Raw genomic sequence first — 20,600 nt, forward strand, 5'->3', positions numbered from 1 at the left:
TCGAAAGTAATGGTTTTTGAAAGGGATGAAAGTATAATTAAATGTGAGATCAGTGTGAACAGAGATATTCTGGAGCAGATATGTGTATCGAGGAAGTATGTTTACTAGGGATGGAAATATATCGAAAAGAGGGTGAGCGCCGTGAACAGTGCACTGAAATCTCCCTCGGCAAATAAATGTTTGTCACAGGAGGTAAAACTAGCAGTTCACAATGGAGTTCTGGTGCCGACCGTTATGCATGGGAGCGAAGTATGGAATTGAAAAAACTGGCTGGCTGAATGCTGTCGAAACGCGATCTCTCAGGCGAATGTGTGGTAAAACGATGTATGATAGATGCACTAAGTCTAGATCCGTGCATTACCTTACAGTTGAACATTTTTTGTTTGTTTGGCCAGGTTTATTTGTACAGTTTCAATTATAAAACAATTATGAAAGAGTTTTTATGACCGTCTATTTTTTGTGGACCTTTCCTTCTCAATAAAAAAATATACACCACACCTTTAGTGAAAAACTAAATTTTCATCTTGGGGAAAATTCTCAAAATCAGCCCACTCAAATTTTGAAGGTAATTAAGTAGTGGTATGTATTAGGTGTTAACGCAAATTGTATCCATTTTTTATCAAATTTAAAACAAGATGGTGGAAGTGAAGGTTTTATTGAATATTTAGGTGAATGATAAATTTTAAAAGATTTAGTCAAAGAATGAATAATTTACTTGAAATCCCTTACTGTAAATCCAGACTCGGGCAAATACATTTATTTTTTACAGCTCCAAAACTGTTCAATGCATTTCATAAGGACAATGTGATAGATATGAATTATTTTAATTTGTTTAGATTTAAATTTTTGTTGAAATAATTGATAAAAAAAAGCAGATTGAAATAATGTATTTTTTTAATGAATAGAATATACTTTTTTTTTACTATAGGTATAAATAAAAGACGAGTGATACTTTAATCCACAAATTTGGAATATCCAATGACCGGTTTCATCGCTTTCGCGACATCTTCGAGACTGGTATCTTTATTAAGGAGTTCAATGTATTTATACAAAACAGAGGTGAGGATAGATAATTCAAAATTATATGAAAGTAAATAAAATAAAGTTATTTTTATCTTAAGGATCATTGACAAAATTTTTTCAGGTTAACTAATGAATTGATATAATGCTATTTTAATGAGTTACTAGTATTTTATTTTATTTTTAAACCGGAAACCGGTAAGTGGATATTCCAAATTTGTGGATTAAAGTATCACTCGTCTTTTATTTATATAATAAATTACAATGAACTTTCATCAAAAATTTTCACTTACAAACTTAAATGTTTTAGAATATACTTTTATTATAATTTTCTCATTTTTAGCGACAAAAAAAATGTGTTCTAATATTAGCACTCATTTTTAAACTTTTTGATATCTATCGTATTCTTCTAGTAGCCTTTATTTAAATTTAAAATAAAATGTATACCCACACACAGGCAATGCCTTTATGGGATTTTTTTTGTGTCATAACTTTGTCTATTACATGCAATAGTATTTTTTTTGTATTTGTAATTTATTTATATACATAAGTACAATAGTGTAAAATGCAAAAAAAAAATTATAATAAATAAAAAATGGTTCATTCATAAGAAAATTTTCTGCTCTACTCATAGGGCAATATCAATATCTCAATATTGTGTTTGCTTTTATGTTACATGTTTTATTTTATTTGATTAAGTCTTTAAAATGGAACATCAAGTAGATAAAAGTGAGCATTTTCATAACCCCCTTCTGTTCGCGTTCAATCGAGGAAATAAAGCTGCTTGCGATATTTGCGCAGTGCACGGGGAAGATGCTGTGAATTATTAATTAATTTGTTGTGCTTTTTTTTGCTGTGTACCTCATGTTCTCTTTATTTGGAAAAAATCGGACCACCCAATTATGTCAAACTGAGTAGAAAAGTAGGGAGGGAATTATAAAAAAAGGTGAGCTACATTTCTATTTTATTTTGGGCATTTCAATAGAGGTTACAAACATGTTTAAAGTCAATGATGATTGCGTATTTATTATTTGTCGCATCATTAGTAATTCCATTTCTGGATTATTTTATTTCATCACTTTCAATACTTGTCCAGGTTTTTCGATGGTAAACGTAAGGTTGGGGGAAAAGTAATTTCGTATTTCGTTCTCTTTTTTTTAAAACTAAGTATATCTCGTTTATTATTGGTCACATTGGATCAAACGATACGGCGTTGTAAAGGTGTGAGTGTATACTACAAACGCTTGTCTGACAGTATTGCGCTTGATCGGTTCAGTCGTGAACTATCGAGCGTCGAGTATTAAGGTCTCGGAGAAAGACATTCGCCATATTTTACATTTTTACTACCTGAAAGGGAAAAATGCGACAAAAAATTTTTGCGATGTATATGGGGCTGATAATCTTTCGGTTCGTGCTGCACAACACAGTGGTTTGAGCAATTTCATTCTGGTGTAGTGGAGGTGAATGATGCACCACGCTCCGGCAGGCCTGCTGTCAAACATGTTAAAAAAATCATGAAAAATGTCGAGATGACCGTCATGTTAGCAGTCGTATCATCGCCCAGGAGCTGTATATTGCATAAAACCGTTTTGAACCATTTGTAGAAGGCTGGATTTAATGAAAGCTCGATGTTGGGTGCCCCACGAGCTGACGCAAAAAAACCTCATGAACCGAATTTCCATCTGCAAATTTCTGCTGAATCGCAACAAAATCGACCTCTTTCTGAAGCGGATGGTGACTGGTGATAAAAAGTGTGTCACTCATGACAATATCAAGCAACAGAGAACGACTACGAGGTCGAAAGCCAACGAAGCAATCCAGACCGTGGCCAAGCCAGGAAGGTGTTGCTGTGTGTTTGGTGGGATTGGCAGGGAATACTCTACTATGAGCTGCTCCCCTATGGCCAAACACTCAATTCTGCCCTCTACTGTGAAAAAAATCAACCGTTTGAAGCTGGCGATCGAACAGAAGCCAGCATTGGTAAATAGGAGGGGAATCGTGTTTCATCAGGACAACGTCAGGCCGCACACATCTTTGACGACGCGCCAGAAGCTCCGGGAGCTCGAGTGGGAAGTTCTTATGTATCCACTCTATAGTCCAGACCTGGCACTAAGTGACTACCACCTGTTTCTGTCTATGGCCAACACACGGGGGTACACATTTGGCTTTAAAAGAGGCCTGTGAAAATTGGTTGTCCGAGTTTTTTGTCAATAGGGACAAGGGCTTCTACAAGAGGGGAATTATGAATTTGGATTCTCGTTGGCAACAAGTTATCAAACAGAACGGCCCATATTTGACTTAAATCGGATGATTGTAACACTTTTTATAAAGCATTGAAATAAAGTGAAAAATACGAAATTACTTTTTCCCCAACCTAATATAATAAAATTACAATTAAAACACAAAATATAACTTGTTAAAACTTTATTATATTATATTACTGGAGAGTAAAAAGGGCTGAATGTAATAAAATCATTAAAACACTGAATTAGAAGCTTATACAATTTTTCCCGCATTTTGTTTTATATTAGTTATATATTTTTTTTATAAGCACTTAAATATAGAGTAACTTGAATAAATTGCAAAAATTTGAGTAATTAGATGCAGAAAAAAATACTGAGATTTGAGGTAAAATAGATTCTTTTCTTATATTTTAATGATTCAGTCACTTTCACTTACCAATATCATTAAATATATATATATTTATATAACATGCAAATGAATAATATAACACATAGTTTTTAACTTGCAATAGTCTAAAGTTCGACTAAATGGGTCAGAAAATGTTACAAGATTTGACCCAATTAATATTGGGTGAAATCTGTGGTCCAATTCAGAAAATTAATATTTCTTATTTTTCAATAAATATTTGAACCAAGATCTGCACGCGCATCCCACATCTATGATAGTGTTAACTGTCAACTTCAACCGTCAGTAAGCATTTGTTGTTGCTTGGTTCACATTATTTATCTTCTGTCTTATTTGTTTCTTTTAGAAATAGTGATTCTCAGTAAGGTTATTTTTAATCTTTTTTTTTATTCGCACGGTATTTCTCGATACCATGCGAGAGGTCTCGGGTTCGATTCCTGACATGGTTGACATGAAATATTTATTTTAAAACGTCTATTTATTTTTTTACACTAATATTTCTTAGTCCCTGGACTGGAACCTGAAGCGTATGACTGATTATCTTACCTTCGTATAGCAAAAAATAATTGAAAAGGCTGCGATTGGTGTACCAATGCAGTGTCCTATGCACCATGGCGCGCAAAGGGGAATGATGATTGATGTCAGTAGTTGCATTGTTAAGAGATAGCACGTTTTGTTGACATGAAACTGCCTGTTATTTGTCACGGCGGTGAAAACATCTACGTACTTACTGAGCATGCTTACGTGAAATTTTTAATCCCAGAAAAACTACCCCAACAAACAAAATGTCTGATTCGGCACGAGAATTATTTTCCAACAAACTGCACGAGGTGCATCATCATTTTCTGACCCATTTAACACAAACTTAAAACAATCTCCCATTGCATAATTATGATAATTTAAGAATTATAAAAATAAATGTAAAAAAATTTGGTCATCTCATATGTAACATGAACATTGAGAAAGCAGAATTTAAAAGCATTATGTAATTACAACGCTTTGGTGAGCGTTTTCATATCACTGTAAGTGATTTCAGAAAAAAAAAACTTGTCAAGAGTATTTACAAAAACATAAAAAAAGTTACAACCTCTGAGTAATAATTCGCTCCCGCTTAAAGATAAGCTCTTTAGCTCTATTTCATAGAACAAGTGTTTTTGGTTTGGTTTTTAGATCAACGATGGTTTCGGTTTGCGCTTGCAATTTTCGTCTGAGTACCCGTGTATTGCTGTAAACTGTAGCTAACTTCGTGGTTGTTATACTGGAATTATTTATAGAATGGTTTTTGTCCATATGGACGACTCTATTAGCCGGTGGCGTACTATTACTTTAAGGTTACAACTATGTAGTGGTGTCACAAATCGTCCCCTTAGTAACACAAAAACATATCTCGATTTTGTCCAATTTGAGAAAACAGATAAAAACGGCGCGACACGATACAAAAATGAGAATACAATTGATACCTTTCAAAGCTATTATTACTTTTTAAGCTTCAAATAAAGTGTTATCGAGATACATGTCTTTGTGACTAAATAGAACATGTTGTTTTAAGAAAGGTTGTATATACTTAACTCAAAATTGATAAAAGTCGAGATACGTTTTTGTGTTACTAAAGGGACGAAATGTAATATTACAGAAATAAATTAACTACTTTAGACAAATGAAAAAATATGAAGCCGGTAAACATTTTAAATTAGCATTTTTACATGTGAAAAACAACGGGAAAATTTGTGGAACCACTTTTTACACGGTAGATTCGTTTCACGCAGCTGTTACGGTCTTCAACACGGTCAGCAGCCTTTCTAGAGACCGCGGCCACGCTAGATTATGTATTTAGAATTATGAACCTCGGTATGTGTTAGGAAATGTGCTGCCCCTCCAATAAAGACTCGTATTTGTTACTTTCGGGGGTGGCCTTTTCCATACCGAGGGATTTAGAATAGGTAATTAGTTTTATGAATTAGTATAAGAATATTTTTTAATAATCATTGTTTCGGCTGCGCTGCCGCCGTTAGACTGCCGTGAGAGTTAGAGAGGAAATGCATATATGTAGAGGGAGGGAGACAAAAACAAAAGATCTTTTCTTCTCTGACGTTTGGCCTTTACTCATCTCTACTCTCTAACCCCCGACCTGGCTTTCTACTCGACTTCACTTCACTTCGCTTTCACCCTGGACTTGGATTTTGGACTTCTCTCTCTACGGATATCTGACCACGGCGAATTGGACACTTCAGCCTGAAGTAAGAGGGCCCTTCTGAGGACATCTCCGGCCTTGACGAGACTTGACTGTGTCGCCTAGCCTCCACTGCCTTACAACCAGTGGACCGGGACGTGTGCTCTAGGTGACTACAGCGGAACCACAACATGACACCGGTAGAGTGTTAGCTACACAGAGCCATGTAAAAAAAAGGTATCCACCGTGAAAAAAGAGGTTCCAGTATATATTAAATGTTTTAAAATCTTACAGGTAGAAAAGGGTGAATATTTTTTTCTCAGAATGATTAAAATAATTGAGAATAAAATCTGTTTTGCCTGCTCTGGCTTTATACAAAATAAGATTACTGTGACTCCATTTTTGCGTCGTTTACTTGAAACAAATTATCACAAATGAAATATTACCATATTCGTAAATTATAATAATTATTTATAACCTAACTGTAAATCGGCATTATTTAACATTATTAGTACGACAGTAAAAAAATCAATTAACTCGAAAAATAGTGACTGTAGAAACTTCTCTACAGATCAGTCTTTGTTTCAAGTTAATCTATGAGCTATAAAATAATACATAATTCCATAGAGATTATTCGACTCATAATATATTTTGTCTATATTTTTATTTACATCCCGGGGAAATTATGAAGGACCTATTCCTGCAGTGATTGTTCTATAAAGGTTTTTTTTTTAATCGTTAGAGAATTTTCTCAGTGGAATTTTTTAGTAATTAACATAAAATTAAAATAATAAATTTAATGTTAATCTATTTGGCTAGTTTTAACATTTATCGGTAAAAAATATGGCTGCCAGAAACCAAGGTACATTAAAACACTGAAATAAATTACTATCTAAATGATAGGGTTCCTTATACAATATTATAAACTAGAAGGATTCCAAAGGGATCTCTACGCTGGCTTACAAATTATATTTTTGAATTACTTAGTAATTTAAAACAGAAGGTTACCATTTTTTATCTGTTTCCATAAATAATAATTGAAGGGTACAACCAGAGCCGGATCGAACGAGATCCAGCGCTCCGTCACTTACTGAAAAGGGACGGAATACACATTTGTAAATTAATACGAACATATATTATTAACCCCTCCCTTGTAAGCAAGTGTCCAGTTCTTTGTGCCAACTGAACCTGTGGTACAGCGACTAAAACATGTTAATTGGACAAATAGGACCCCCCCGTCAAGAGTGCCACAAATCTAAATGCGTCAAACTGAGAAAAATGACTTTGAAGATTTTGACACTTGCAATTTTTTATCGCAGATCAATATGAAACAATTTACTGAATATAATTATACTGTAATTTACATTCAATAACACTTAATTGCTAACTGGTACTTATTAAATGAGGCAAACACAACAATGTCCATGATCACTGTTTTTGGAAAGACTGACAAAGCCAGTAGCGAAAAGACTTTCTAAAACATTTAAGTTTGTAAGTGAAAATTCTTGATGGAAGTTTATTGTAATTTATTATATAAATAAAAGACGAGTGATGCTTTAATCCACAAATTTGGAATATCCAGTGACCAATATCCAGTCACGAAGGGTGGGGCACTAAAAATAAAATACTTAAATCTCATTAAAATAGCATTGTAAACTCATTAGTTAACCCAAAAAAATTTTGATAATGATCCTTAAGATAAAAATAACTTTATTTACTTTACTTTCACATACTTTTGAATTATCTATCCTCACCTCTGTTTTGTATAAATACATTGAACTCCTTAATAAAGATACCAGTCTCGAAGATGTCGCGAAAGCGATGAAACCGGTCACTGGGTATTCCAAATTTGTGGATTAAAATATCACTAGTGTTTTATTTATATAATAAGACTATTTCTTTTAAGTTTCAATGTGCAACTTGTGCGTGGTACAACAAGTAGCGAAATAACAATTATAAAATTTTATTTTATATCTAATTCTTAATATTATATATATTTTTGAATCTTGTGCGATGATATTTACACACATGTCCACCCTCATTCAATCATCAAACACCCACCCTCTCACACATTTACACTCACACAAACACGCTAACATGTATTGTACGAGTATTTCATGTATTTCTGTGGATATCTGTCATTGGTTTTATTTTCTGTATATTTTATTTGCTATATTTTTTTTGTAGTACTGTTGATATCCCCAATAAATAAATAAAAACTTTATTTTAAGTTTAATATGCACAATGAATTTAAAAGAAATAGTATTTTCGTTACTGATTGATTTTGTTGGTATTCCTAAAAACAGTGATCGTGGACAGTGGCGTTATAAGCCCCTCAATTTTTTATGCCTGCCATATTTTGTATTATGGCAGTCTTAAAGATAATACATGAATATCCTCTTAGAGTGCCATTGTGCACTACGTGTGCTACAATCCAAATCCTATTAAATGACATACTCAACTCAAAACACAGTTTTTTTTACTTATGGCACTCCTGACCTACAAGTTCAGAAGAGCAAAAAAATCATTCAAACCAAAACAAATACTTAATAAAAATATGCAATGTACAGTTTTGTACCATTTTCTTGGTTTTGACTGTAAATCTCACGTTTGCAAGCCTTTTTTTTCTTTGTAGTCTTAACTAATAGCGTCATTAAATTTTTCAACCTTCAAATAGCATTAAAAAAAAAATATATATTTTTGTAAAAATGGCAATAAACGTGGATTACATGACACGTGTAATCATGAATAAGAAATTATAATGGTTTTAAAAATAAAAAAAATGTTAATAGATTAAACGAACTAAGCCAGAAAATCATTTCTATGATTTTTTAAAAAAGTTTTTTGAAATTACACTGCCCGTGACGACGCGAGTTCTAGTCAGTGAGTTGGGCTGACATTTAGCCCTATACCTGTCAAAACACGCTAAACATTGAAAAGACGGCTACCCGGAAACCTATCACAACACATAATAATGCTATAATCGATTGGTTAATGTTCACCTAAACTTGTGACGTTTTAAAGTAGTCCAATTTCATTAAAACCATTTTTATTACTTTCCTCATACATTTTTGAGAAACTTTGCAGTATAATTAAATACTCTTTAAATCAAATATTTTATATCCAATTTTCCGGAGCACTAAATTTCCTTATTGAAGAATTTTTTTATAAACATAGTTTACATGACATGTGCAATCTTGAATTGTCGTTGGTTAAGAAATGGCTGACCTCTAGTTCTCTATTTCATCAGATTTACTTGTGTCAGTTAAAGGTATTATTACCTGTATCTAAATTTGTGTGGGTAAAATTGCATACTAAAACTAAGTGAATTGAAGTATCAACTCATTAAATGAATAAATATCATTTTTAGTGAACTGTTCTTGTGCGCCGCACGAAAAGTGCTGGTCAGATCTAAGACTGTCATAAAGGATCTTTAGAAATACTTTTGTCTTTTCTCTTAGTTTACGAAGTTATGGAACAATTTTTTTCCTAACTCCTGTTAAGACACCAATCCAACGTACAAACATCTTTAAGATTTTTACAGGTTTGTCCATTAAACAATTTCTACACTATCAACGATACTGCGGAGCGCTGGATGAAACTTTTTCCAATTTCTCAAAGTGTTTTCTTGCATTTCTTATGTTGATGAGGGTCGCCTCTGAAGGGATGTTGGACTCTGACATGACGACCATTACGTATGTGTTGCTCGTGAAACCGTCAATGAAGGCGGCAAAAGCACTATTGCGTACCTGAAAACAATGCTTTATCTATATAATATATGAGGTTTCAAGTTGTGAAAAATGGTTAAGTGTTTCATTTGTATAAAATATGTATTCATTATTTTTATTTATTAACAGACGCTAAGTTCATTAAAGAAAAAAAATGGCAAACACAAATCTTTATAATACATACAGGCACAATTGAAAACAAAATAGAAATAAAGAAAATTAAAGCTAGGACAAAAAATTTAATAAAAATTGCTACCTCAAGACAAGATCTGGTCTATCTTAGTGACTGTTTAAATCTAGAAAGACTTACACCAAAAATTAACATATTACAACAGAGATGAAGAACATTTAAGAAAAGGTAATATAGAAGTCTAGGCATCTACAGGGCTTATGACCTGTCAATGGCTGGTTTAAGTGGCCACTTTACACACTGTGTAACATTCACCATTCTGCCTATATTTGAACATCTATATTCCTTCAATTCTTTCATCTGTTGATGTTTGTGAAGTTAAAGAGCTAAAACCTTTATTTATGCGGGTGAGATTCATCTAATTGAATTATTTCACCTACATACTAGGCAACGCCTGAAAATGTTATTTTTCAATTTCTATACTTCTCCATGGACCAGGAAATTTATCAACAATATTTTGAGTTTGTCCAAATTTTTGTAGACAACCCCAGGGAGTTGAATCCAGTCTTTGTCTACAAAAATTTGGACAAACTCAAAATATTGTTTACACCAAAAAGACCAGATCTTGTCTCGAGTTTACAAAGCGACACAATTGGTGCATGCAAGCCGTAATTTGTGCTGTGCTGATCAAGGAACAGCACATTATTATTTCGCAACCGAGTGATCGGAATATTGAGGAGCAATATTTCATTGTTCCTGGACTGGCATCCGAAGCGTAAGACTGATCACTTTACCTTTACGTAACAGATGATTGAAATACACTGATTTGGTTTACCGATATAGTACCCTTTGCACCGCTGGGTGCGGAAAGGGTAATGATGATGAAAAACAAATGTTAAGCAAGAAAAGTACAAAATACAGTTAGCACAATACGTAAGAAAATATATACATACCTCCATGCTTTGAAACTGGGCAGCCAACTTGGAGCAGGAAAGCTTGAACTGCTTGATGATATTAGACACCTTCTCGAATCTATGGCCGTCCTTGTGTTCTCTACGCTGGCAATGAGATATTACTAGGAATGTCGCCCTCTCGAATAGCAACACTTCATCTGCATCAACTATATTGGCAAATTGCTGTAGAGAACTTTCCAGAGCTTTGACGTTGGGAATCAACATGTAAACTATACTTGACCATGCTCTAAAATAATTAAAAATATAATTATTAATAGATTCCATAGACGAATGATTTAGTTCTATCAAAAACAATATAAATTAATTAAGGGCACCAGTATTCTTATGGCTTTCCTCTTATGGTAGCACTTTAAATAAATCATTACTGAAATAGAACATTGTGACCTTGTCATAACTAACCACAAAACAAGACGCTTATAATTTGGTATTGCCAGCATATCAGTTTAAATTCCTGTATTGTACTCTGTTGACATACTCTAATTGGTGTGGGCCCAGTTATTTATTTACTGGATGGAAGATATTGAAAGGTCAAATATGTTATTGAAATACAGAGGAATAAAGGAAATGATTTTGAAGGATTGCTTTGTAATTTTATTTTGTTCTATGTATATATTGTTGGGTTTCTGGCACAAGTTGGTAACTAAAAATTTTAGAAAAACGAGATGTCTTCATAAATGGAATCAAATAAAAAAAAATTACAGTAAATAAAAATATTTCATATTTTATAGATACGAAAAATTTCATGATATTCAACTGACAGTTTTATTTGAATTATTGATTTAGGATGAGCTTTTAGCTTTCAAAGTGTTATATCTCATTATCATTCCATGTCCGCTCCCGAGCATATGGTGTCTCCAAGAGCTTCCATGCATTCTGACCTAAACTCCCGACGAACAGTCAGCAGCGAACATCTCTTACGGACGGAATCTCAGGAGGCATCCGCAGTATATGGCCCAGCCAACCGCATCGCCTCCGCTTGATGACAGTTGTCACCGGAGTTTGCTGCGTCCATTCTCTTATTACTTAATTCCTTACAAGGGAATGAATATCTCACAACTAGTAAAATGTAGTTACCAAATTGTGTCAGAAACCCGACAATATCATGATTGCAGATCAGAATTACAATGCGCTAATTTTTTTATAATTGTTATTATTTAAAAAATATTATTACATTAATTTTCAGTGAGCAGCTTAAAACTGATATGCTTAAATATATTTTGACGAAAGTTACTCGTTGGCACTCTTTAATTTTTCTGAAACGAATCTACTCCATTTTTAAACCCATTGAGACTACACGTTGAGATCAGCTCTTGTGGCAGCTTATTCCAACCATCACCAAGCCTATTGCTCAGGAAATGCTTACGTGGATTTAGATTGAATCTGGTTTTCTCCAGCCTGAGACTGTGGCCTCAAAGACGAGCATTTTACTTAAGCTTGAACTTTAATGTTAAAAGATTTATGGCTAAAAAAAGAAATACCAAGAACATACTTATATAATGTTTCATCCCATATACTTGTGCGAAAAGCCGTACAATCCAATGGTTTTGATAACCTCTTCAAGTCTTCTTCTCTTTCCTTGAAGATGATGTCTCTCTGCTCTTCTGCGACTAAATCCATTTTGTGAACGAGACAGAATATCCGAGCTTCGGGTGAGTTCTGCAATAAACCGGCAATGCAATAATATTGTTTAAATTTCTTCATTGATGTTTTTTTGTCCTTTCACGAGAGTTGGCTGACCTGGAGTAAACGTAACTCCAATGACTGTTCGTCGAAGACTCTTAGAGGGGGAAAGACCAGCTAGGAAGCCTGTCAAGAAGCCACTTCTGACTATGGCAATGAGAGCGAAGAAACTGACATGGGCAAATAAATATGTGCATTAGAAGAGAGTCCTGTTTACATGAAGAGCCATTTTATTTCGCTTCATTCGTAGATGAAACGAAAAGCTCAACTCTTCTCACATTATTCAAAACACCAAACACCCTCTGAAGAAAATGTTTTTTTTTTTTTTTTTAAAAAAAGAAATATTTGCGTTCTTATGATTTACCCAAATATTTAATTTTGAGGGCCATTTTCAACGAGTTGTAAATAACTCACTATTAGAAAATGGAATCAAGTTGGGGTAGAGTGGGATTCGAACCACAGACCTTTGGTCCGTGAGTCCGAGACACTAGCCACAGGACCACAACCCGATATATAGTTTTGCGGGTGTTTCTTGTATTATGGACCAAGGCTGCTTGTTCCAGTGACTGGGACGATGAATAGCGAGAAGTATGAGCCAATTCTACTGGAAAGGCTGCTACCAGAGATGCAAAAGCGATAGTCAAATGGTGATCATCACACCACACATCACACACATCCAAAAAAAATATGAAATTCTTCACAGAAAACCAATTAACTGTGTTGGATTGGCCAGGAAATTTGCTAGACATAAACCCAATTGAAAATCTATGGGCAATCTGTAGGAATCGGCTCTCCAAAATTTACTGCACTATGGTGGAGAAGCTCATTTCGTCCATAATTCAGGTATGGTTTCGAGACGAAAAAATGGCGTCCACGTGCCAAAACCTCATAGAATAGATGCCAAGAAGAGTAAAATCTTTGATTGAGGCCGGTCATATTCAATATTAGTTTGTGATATTTGAAGTACTGTTCATCGATCAGAATAGAACAAACTATGGCCTAAATTCTCCAATGACCCGCCTTTGTCGTATTGTTAACTCAAGACAAGATCTGGACTTTTTTGGTTTAAGTTTACAAGGATTTAAACGAGCACTAAATAAATAGTCCAGATCTTGTCTCGATGTCCCTTATGTTTGTCAATGCTTCTTTCTTTTTCTTTTAAATGTTTTAAACTATTCTTTTATTGTAATATTTAAACCTTATAAATTGTATACATGGACAATGTCCGTTAATAAATAAATAAATATTTACATACATATGTAGTTCTATTTTTTTTTAAACTAACAAATAAAAGCTTTTCCAAAACTTTTTATCTTGTTTTAATTAATCTGTTCGATACTGTGAGATCACTAAACTTCTCGTTTCATATGTCTTAAGTAATTATGCAGTAACCTAATGACATGAATTATTTTATTTTGATTGATAAGAAATTAGAGTAAACATATTGCAATTTATTAATATAATTGTATTACTTGCCGGAATCATGTTAAAATAAAACAGATAATTCTCGAATCGAATCGAAATTTGGACTTAAGTATGTCTGAATGTTTATAGGCTAGATTCCACCCACTATGGAGTTTATCGAGATTGATATTTATTGTAACAGAGAGGGAAAAAGTCTAGACATTGAAAGGGTTTGCGATCTTTTATTGGCCGGTCAAGACCCTAAGCAATGATCCAACGGAGCAGACTTCTGGAACACGGTGTGACCTCGAACCGAATAGCCCATCAACTTCTTCTCAGTGGTAAAACTAATGGGAAAACTATAAGAATACCAATCACCCGCCTGAACGCGATTCCAGTGAAGAGGATGAATAGAATTTTTGATATTTCTATACCAAATCCTTTTATTCAATTTTGAGGATTGCCAAACTTTATTCCAGTTGGAAAAAATATGATTTCACATTTGGTTTGTTCGATCGAGAATTTTAATATTAAAATTTAGAAGGACAATTGCGGAATTTGGGGCCTCTTTTGCCATTTCATCCATAATTTCATTACCCAAGATTCCCCTCGGTGGGATGGAATCCAACACCAGAATCACTTCTTTTTTAATGGTCAAAAGGTCGATAAGATTCATGTTTTATATCACATATAATTTGATTATCGGGGAATCCTGATGGGTTTCCAGATATTAATTGAATGGACAACGAAGCAACGAGGACTAAACATTATGGTTTGAATTCTAAAAATATAATTATTAACATATTACAACAGAGATGAAGAACATTTAAGAGAAGGTAATATAGAAGTCTAGGCATCTACAGGGCCTATGACCTGTCAATGGCTGGTTTAAATGGCCACTTTACACACTGTGTAACATTCACCATTCTGCCCATATTTGAACATCTATATTCCTTCAATTCTTTCATCTGTTGATGTTAGTGAAGTTAAAGAGCTGAAACCTTTTTTTACGCGGGTGAGATTCATCTAATTGAATTATTTCACCTCCCTTAAACAGCTCCCCAGGGAGTTGAATTCAGTCCTTGTCTACAAAATTTTGGACAAACTAAAAATATTGTATATAATTATTACTAAATAAAAGTTTTGTAATGTAAAATTAAATTTTAATTTGTTGCAACAGAGAGGGAAAGCATTTTTGAGGTAGGAATATGGAAGCCTAGGCCTTAACAGAGCTTATGATCTGTTGGTGGCTGGTTTAAATGGCCACTTTACACACTGTGTAACATTCACCATTCTACCTATGTTTGAACATCCACATTTCCTCAACCCTTCCATCTGTTGCCTTTTTTTAAGTAAAAAAGCTGAAACCTTTATCATGTGGGTGAGATTCATCCGGCTGAACCAATTCACCTACTAGGCAACGCTAGAAAAAAAAAACGAAAATGGGTTTTCAGGCATTGCCTAGTAGGATGTATCGACAGGTTATAAGCCCTGTAAACGCCTAGACTTCCATAATCTCTTCTCAAAAATGTTTTCCCTCTCTGTTGCAACAAATTCAAATATGAATAATTCCCTAGGGAGGAAATCCAGCCAGTCTGCAAGCATTTGGACATACTCAAAACATTGTTAAAATTAAATTATTTGGCTAGGCGATAGCTGATAAGACATTTCAGATGGAATTATTTACATCATATTATGAGATAAAAATTAACAAATGGTTTGTTATTTTTGTTATCAAGAAAGATAAAAAAAATAATTTGCTTAGTTGGCAAATTTGAGTGAGGTTGAGGTATTGTTTTGATGATTTCATATCCAATGGTTGACAGATTAGAATTCCACTCTGCCACAACTTGATTAATATTTTAAAATACGATTACGAGATTAAAATAAAAAAAATAAAAAAAGCAAAACAATGTTCTCCATAATATTTAATGATTTATTGCCAAATATAAAAGACTCAAAATGTAAAACAAATATTTAAATAAAAATAACTGCACATATAAATAGTGTAGCGAGAGATTTAAAAAAAAAATATATGTAAAAAAAACTTTATATAATTGGTACACATATTATTTATATTTTTATGTATTTTATTGCTTTATATTTGTTTCATTATATATTGTACTATATTATTTATGTTTAAGTAACATGTATTCTTGGCACATATATATACTTTATATTTGTATAATAATGATTTTTAATTTCTTACATTTGATTAGCTAGGTATTTATAATTAAGTAGATTTAGTTTTTCTTTTTTATGTTATTGTTTTATTAGTATAGGACTACTTATGCTCTAAAGATTGTTGTTGTTGTATAGAACTACTTATACTTTAAAAGATAAAAATTCTCCATCTTAGAACAGGCTATGTTAGATGGAGACTGTCATAAACAGAGAACACTCCGTTTTCATTTTACATTAATTGGTTTTATATAGATTCCCTGTTATTAAGTATGTATATTATTTTTTTGCAATAAATTTATAAATAAATAAATAAAATAAATAAAATAAATAAAATAAATAAAATAAATAAAATAAATAAAATAAATAAAATAAATAAAATAAATAAAATAAATAAAATAAATAAAATAAATAAAATAAATAAAATAAATAAAATAAATAAAATAAATAAAATAAATACAATTAATAAAATAAATAAAATAAATGAAATAAATAAAATAAATAAAGTAAATAAATAAATTGTTTAATAATAGTAAAAAATAAAAAAAAATATCCCCAAAAAATAACGGTTGAGTGGAATGTTTCCACCGTGTAAAATGGGAGTTTGAAAATCCAGGGTACTTCAGCACATGCATCAGATCATTTGACCTTTGATATAGCATAATGTGTATGCGCCGTAAAGTGCAATGTCAACGCTTCGAAAGAAGTATTGCCACTATAAAAAATACGTAAAAAAAAATTTTAAGTTGATAGAAATATCTTTCTGAAATTTTGTATCGACATATCAGTACAGCCGGCTTCATGATATCGAGGTAGATAGGGATAGTAGAAAAATTAAGTATATTGTGTCGATACGAACTGACGAAACTAGAGTTTGTAATTGCCCCCTGGGGTGATATTCCAAATGCTCTTTTATCTCATGTATTTACATACAAAATACGCAAGATAAAAATGTTTTCTACGGCCGCAAGAGAGGTTCAGAATAGCACCGCTGGTGTACTTACATTGAGTATGGCCTCCAAGCAAGACTGATAGTAATGCATGTCTTTGTCAAGTTCTCTGCTCTCCACATCGAAGACATAGATCAAGACTTCTACATTCCGGAATATGTTGTCCCTCTGTGAGGCGAAGTAGTTCTCCATAAAGGCTTCCTGGCCCCCGCAGTCCCAGAGATTCAGAACCAGGTTTCCCAGAAAGCGAACATGGGAGTGCTCAACGTCAACTAAAAAAAGTTGAGATTAATACCGTCATATAAAAAATAGACAATTCCCTAAAAGTCGCATCTCATACTAAATCAATATCTATTTTATTTCCCTCAACAATTTAAAAAAAAAGATGATTATCACAATACACACAAAAAAAAATGGGGGAAAATGAGATACCTTTGGGGTAATTACTACAGCTAGGTATCATTAATATACTAAATTTATTTGTCAATTTTTAAAATGTGTAAATGGGTGCTAAATTTCTAACTGTCTATGCGCTCTGTAGCTGCAAGACGTCCTGTAATCTAGCTCCTATCTGTTATAATTTTTTATTGATCTTAATGAAAACGAGGAACTAGAATCCCAACCGTCCATGCGCTCTGTAGCTGCAAGACGTACTGGGATATTTATTTATTGTACAGCGCCCTTGAGGTGATTTTCACAAAAATGGCGCTATATAAATTATCCATATTTGAAGTTACCTATATATATGTGTATATATATATATATATATATATATATATATATATAGGTAACTTCAAAACCAAAAAAAACTATTTTTCTATTCTGCTCCGTGAACGTTGCAAATAGACGAGTCGTGCATTTAAATCATCATAATATTATTGACTATAGTCCTTAAAATGTCACATGATTAGAATGACAGTTGTCAGAAAAAGTGACGACATAATTTTGTAGTAACATCAAAGAAGTTATTTATATTGACACACGAAAAATCATTTGTATCTGGCGTGTTAATTTATTTTTTATTACAATGCTTGAAACATAAATCAACATTAATATATAAAATCAGCTTTAAAACTAAAACAAACCTAATTATTAACGACGTTCTTACAAGGTTACATCATTTTGCAAAAACGTTAGAGATGGGACAAATTGATCAATGTAAATTGATCGAATAAAAAAAATATTTGTTTAATGTTGTTCATGAAAAAAGTATAAATGTTTCATTTTTTGGTGAACAATTATGTTAAACATACTATAATAGGCTTGTTTTTTCGTTTTTTATATCAATTTACGGAAACAGAATTTCATGATTGCATGAAATAATTGAAAAAATCGATTTGATCACTAATTTCCATCACTAATGAAATTGGTTTGACAGCTGTCATTCTAATCAAGCTATATTTTAAGGACTATAAGTTGTAGTAATTATCCCGCAATATAATATGAGTATTAAAATTGTAAAAAATTATCCATTAATTTAATTTCTTGTGCACACATGTTTGTACATTGGCGGGTTTATTGCCAAATGGAAATTTCTTCCAACCGTCCAATAAAATAAAAATTGTTATTTATATAATTTATGTTTCAAAACGTATGTGAGAAAATAAAATAATAAAACATAATACATACCAAAACTGCTACAAAATACACATATTTAAGAATATCTTGTCGTTTGCTTTTGCAGAGGGTGTTTTTAGCTTTTTAAGATCACATAATAGTAACGAAATATCTCAAAATCGTCAACAATACAGTTACGAGTACTTTACGTAAGACACGTAGATGTATACATCTTATTTTTCAATAAATAATGAAGTTGTATTGGGTATAACAGTCCTGAATTATATAATTATGTTTATAAATCATGAAAAACTGTATAAACATGTGTAAAAGTTCTGTTTTTAAATACCCGTATTTAAGAATATCTCATCTATTGCTTAATGTTTAAATCGGGTTGTGGTCCCGTGGCTAGTGTTGCGGACTCATGGATCAGAGGTCTAAGGGTCAAACCTCATTCTACCACAAATTGATATCCATTTTCTAATAGTGAGTTATTTACAACTCGTTGCAAAATGGCCACAAAAATTGAAATATTTGGGTAAATTATAAGAATGCAATAGGGATTTTTAGTTGTCTTTTAAATTAATATAGAAGATTTTCACAATACAAATTATATTTTTTACCATTGTAATAATTGAAAATATATGGTCTAGAATTAACCTCCTGGAATAGTTCAGTTCAAACAGCGTATATAGTATATTACGTATTAGGTATATTAATAAAAAATAAATTAAAGCACGCATCTCTATTGAGGTATATAACTAGAGTAAGCATGAGCGTTCGAAATATGTTTCCTCAACCTGCGGCCAATCGGCATATGTTTGAAAGAACGGACTTTAGTCTGTTGCGAGCGTTCGCCGGCTACTTTTGAACTTTTGTCTCCTCGAAATGACTAAAATGCCTATATGTACGCTAAGATACTGCACAAATCGATCTGGAAAAGATAGAAAAAGCGATGGTATAACCTTTTTTGGATAAGTAATGTTTTCTTAGTTAATACTAGTTTGAAATAGCTATTTTAATGTTAAAAACGTTTTATTAATATGTTACCAGTCGTGATCTCTGTCCTGCTCAGTTAGTCGGGCGTATAGTGAAAGGATAAAAAAAGGTGACGCTTAAGCGACATACTGAATAGAATTTACAGTAGACCAATGTAAACAGTCAGTGCTTTTTAATGTACGTGTTTTGCTTGCCAAAGTCGACGTGATATGACGTGCGACACTTGCCCCCTCCGGTGGTCATTCCCCTTCCTTTGGGGACGACTTTTTAGCTCGGATGTGTATTGAGTGTCATCTCTATGTATTATGTCTCAATGCGCATGTCTACATTCTGATACAATGTTCTTAGTACTCCATTTTTGCAAAAATGACAGATTCGCGACGTCCACATGGACCTGATGTTATATAGTACAGTTGCGAATTGTTATGATTGTATACATACTTGTGGCTCCTAATCTCCTGGTATCTCGCGCTATATAATTAGCGAATATGATGGATCTCATGCTAGTCTTCCCAGACCCACTTTTCCCCATCAATAAAACCTAAAAATGAGATAAAATAACATTCACGTACAAATATATCCAGCTTACAATAACGACGATGTTTTGATAGACATGTTGTTTTAATTTAGAACAAAGCACAAATAAACCTAAATAGTTATCTATCGCACCTTTAAAGTTTTAATCGTTTACATAAATTAAATTAAGAATTTTCACTGCCAAGGAGTTAAAAATTATAATCGCTTACTTTTTTCTTCATTTTTGCGTTGGTGACGAGAAATATTTATATCACATGAGCGAACTATGTAACAATTTAATTCATACGCCGAGATGACAAATCCTGGCGAACAAAACGTCAAAATATGAAAACGAAAACCAAATGAAACGTCATAGAGTGTTGCTATTTGAAATATATGAAAAAAATAGTTCTGCTTCACACAGATCTGTAATTAGCACGTAATTTTAGTTATTATTTCTTTTTGTGATATATTTATTTATTTTCTTACTGATTTTCTTGATTGACATGAAAATATTTAAATTATCTTGTATGGGTATTTTCGTTTTGAGATCTTTATCAAATTTACACCGTTCCATTTCTTGATTCGGTTAAAACATAAGTTCTTATCTTTATCATATTTGTCTACTTGTCAACCTCAAGC

At 32.7% G+C, this 20,600-nt stretch overlaps 1 protein-coding gene across 1 annotated transcript; it reads right to left on the reverse strand.

Moving 5' to 3' along the window:
* Positions 1–8,419: 8,419 nt before the first annotated feature.
* On the reverse strand, positions 8,420–20,304 carry RagA-B (Ras-related GTP binding A/B). Its single transcript, XM_088231191.1, has 6 exons — positions 20,189–20,304; positions 19,884–19,983; positions 16,941–17,158; positions 12,161–12,327; positions 10,651–10,897; positions 8,420–9,588 (listed from the first exon to the last, which is right to left on the reverse strand). The coding sequence occupies exons 1-6, from the start codon at positions 20,198–20,200 to the stop codon at positions 9,412–9,414; spliced, it is 921 nt and encodes a 306-aa protein (XP_088087317.1). The 5' UTR covers positions 20,201–20,304; the 3' UTR covers positions 8,420–9,411.
* Positions 20,305–20,600: the final 296 nt, after the last annotated feature.

Source organism: Micrasema longulum, unplaced genomic scaffold (assembly GCF_059751315.1).
Source record: "Micrasema longulum isolate JH-2025_06_02 unplaced genomic scaffold, ASM5975131v1 h1tg000859l, whole genome shotgun sequence".
NCBI classification, from domain to species: Eukaryota; Metazoa; Arthropoda; class Insecta; order Trichoptera; family Brachycentridae; genus Micrasema; species Micrasema longulum.

Excerpts from the sequence above, each read along its gene's own strand:
- RagA-B (XM_088231191.1), bottom strand. Across the intron at positions 17,159-19,883 it reads CAGGAGATTAGGAGCCACAA|TTGACGTTGAGCACTCCCAT; the intron begins GTATGTATACAA and ends AACTTTTTTTAG. Across the intron at positions 12,328-16,940 it reads GCTTGGAGGCCATACTCAAT|AACTCACCCGAAGCTCGGAT; the intron begins GTAAGTACACCA and ends GGTTTATTGCAG.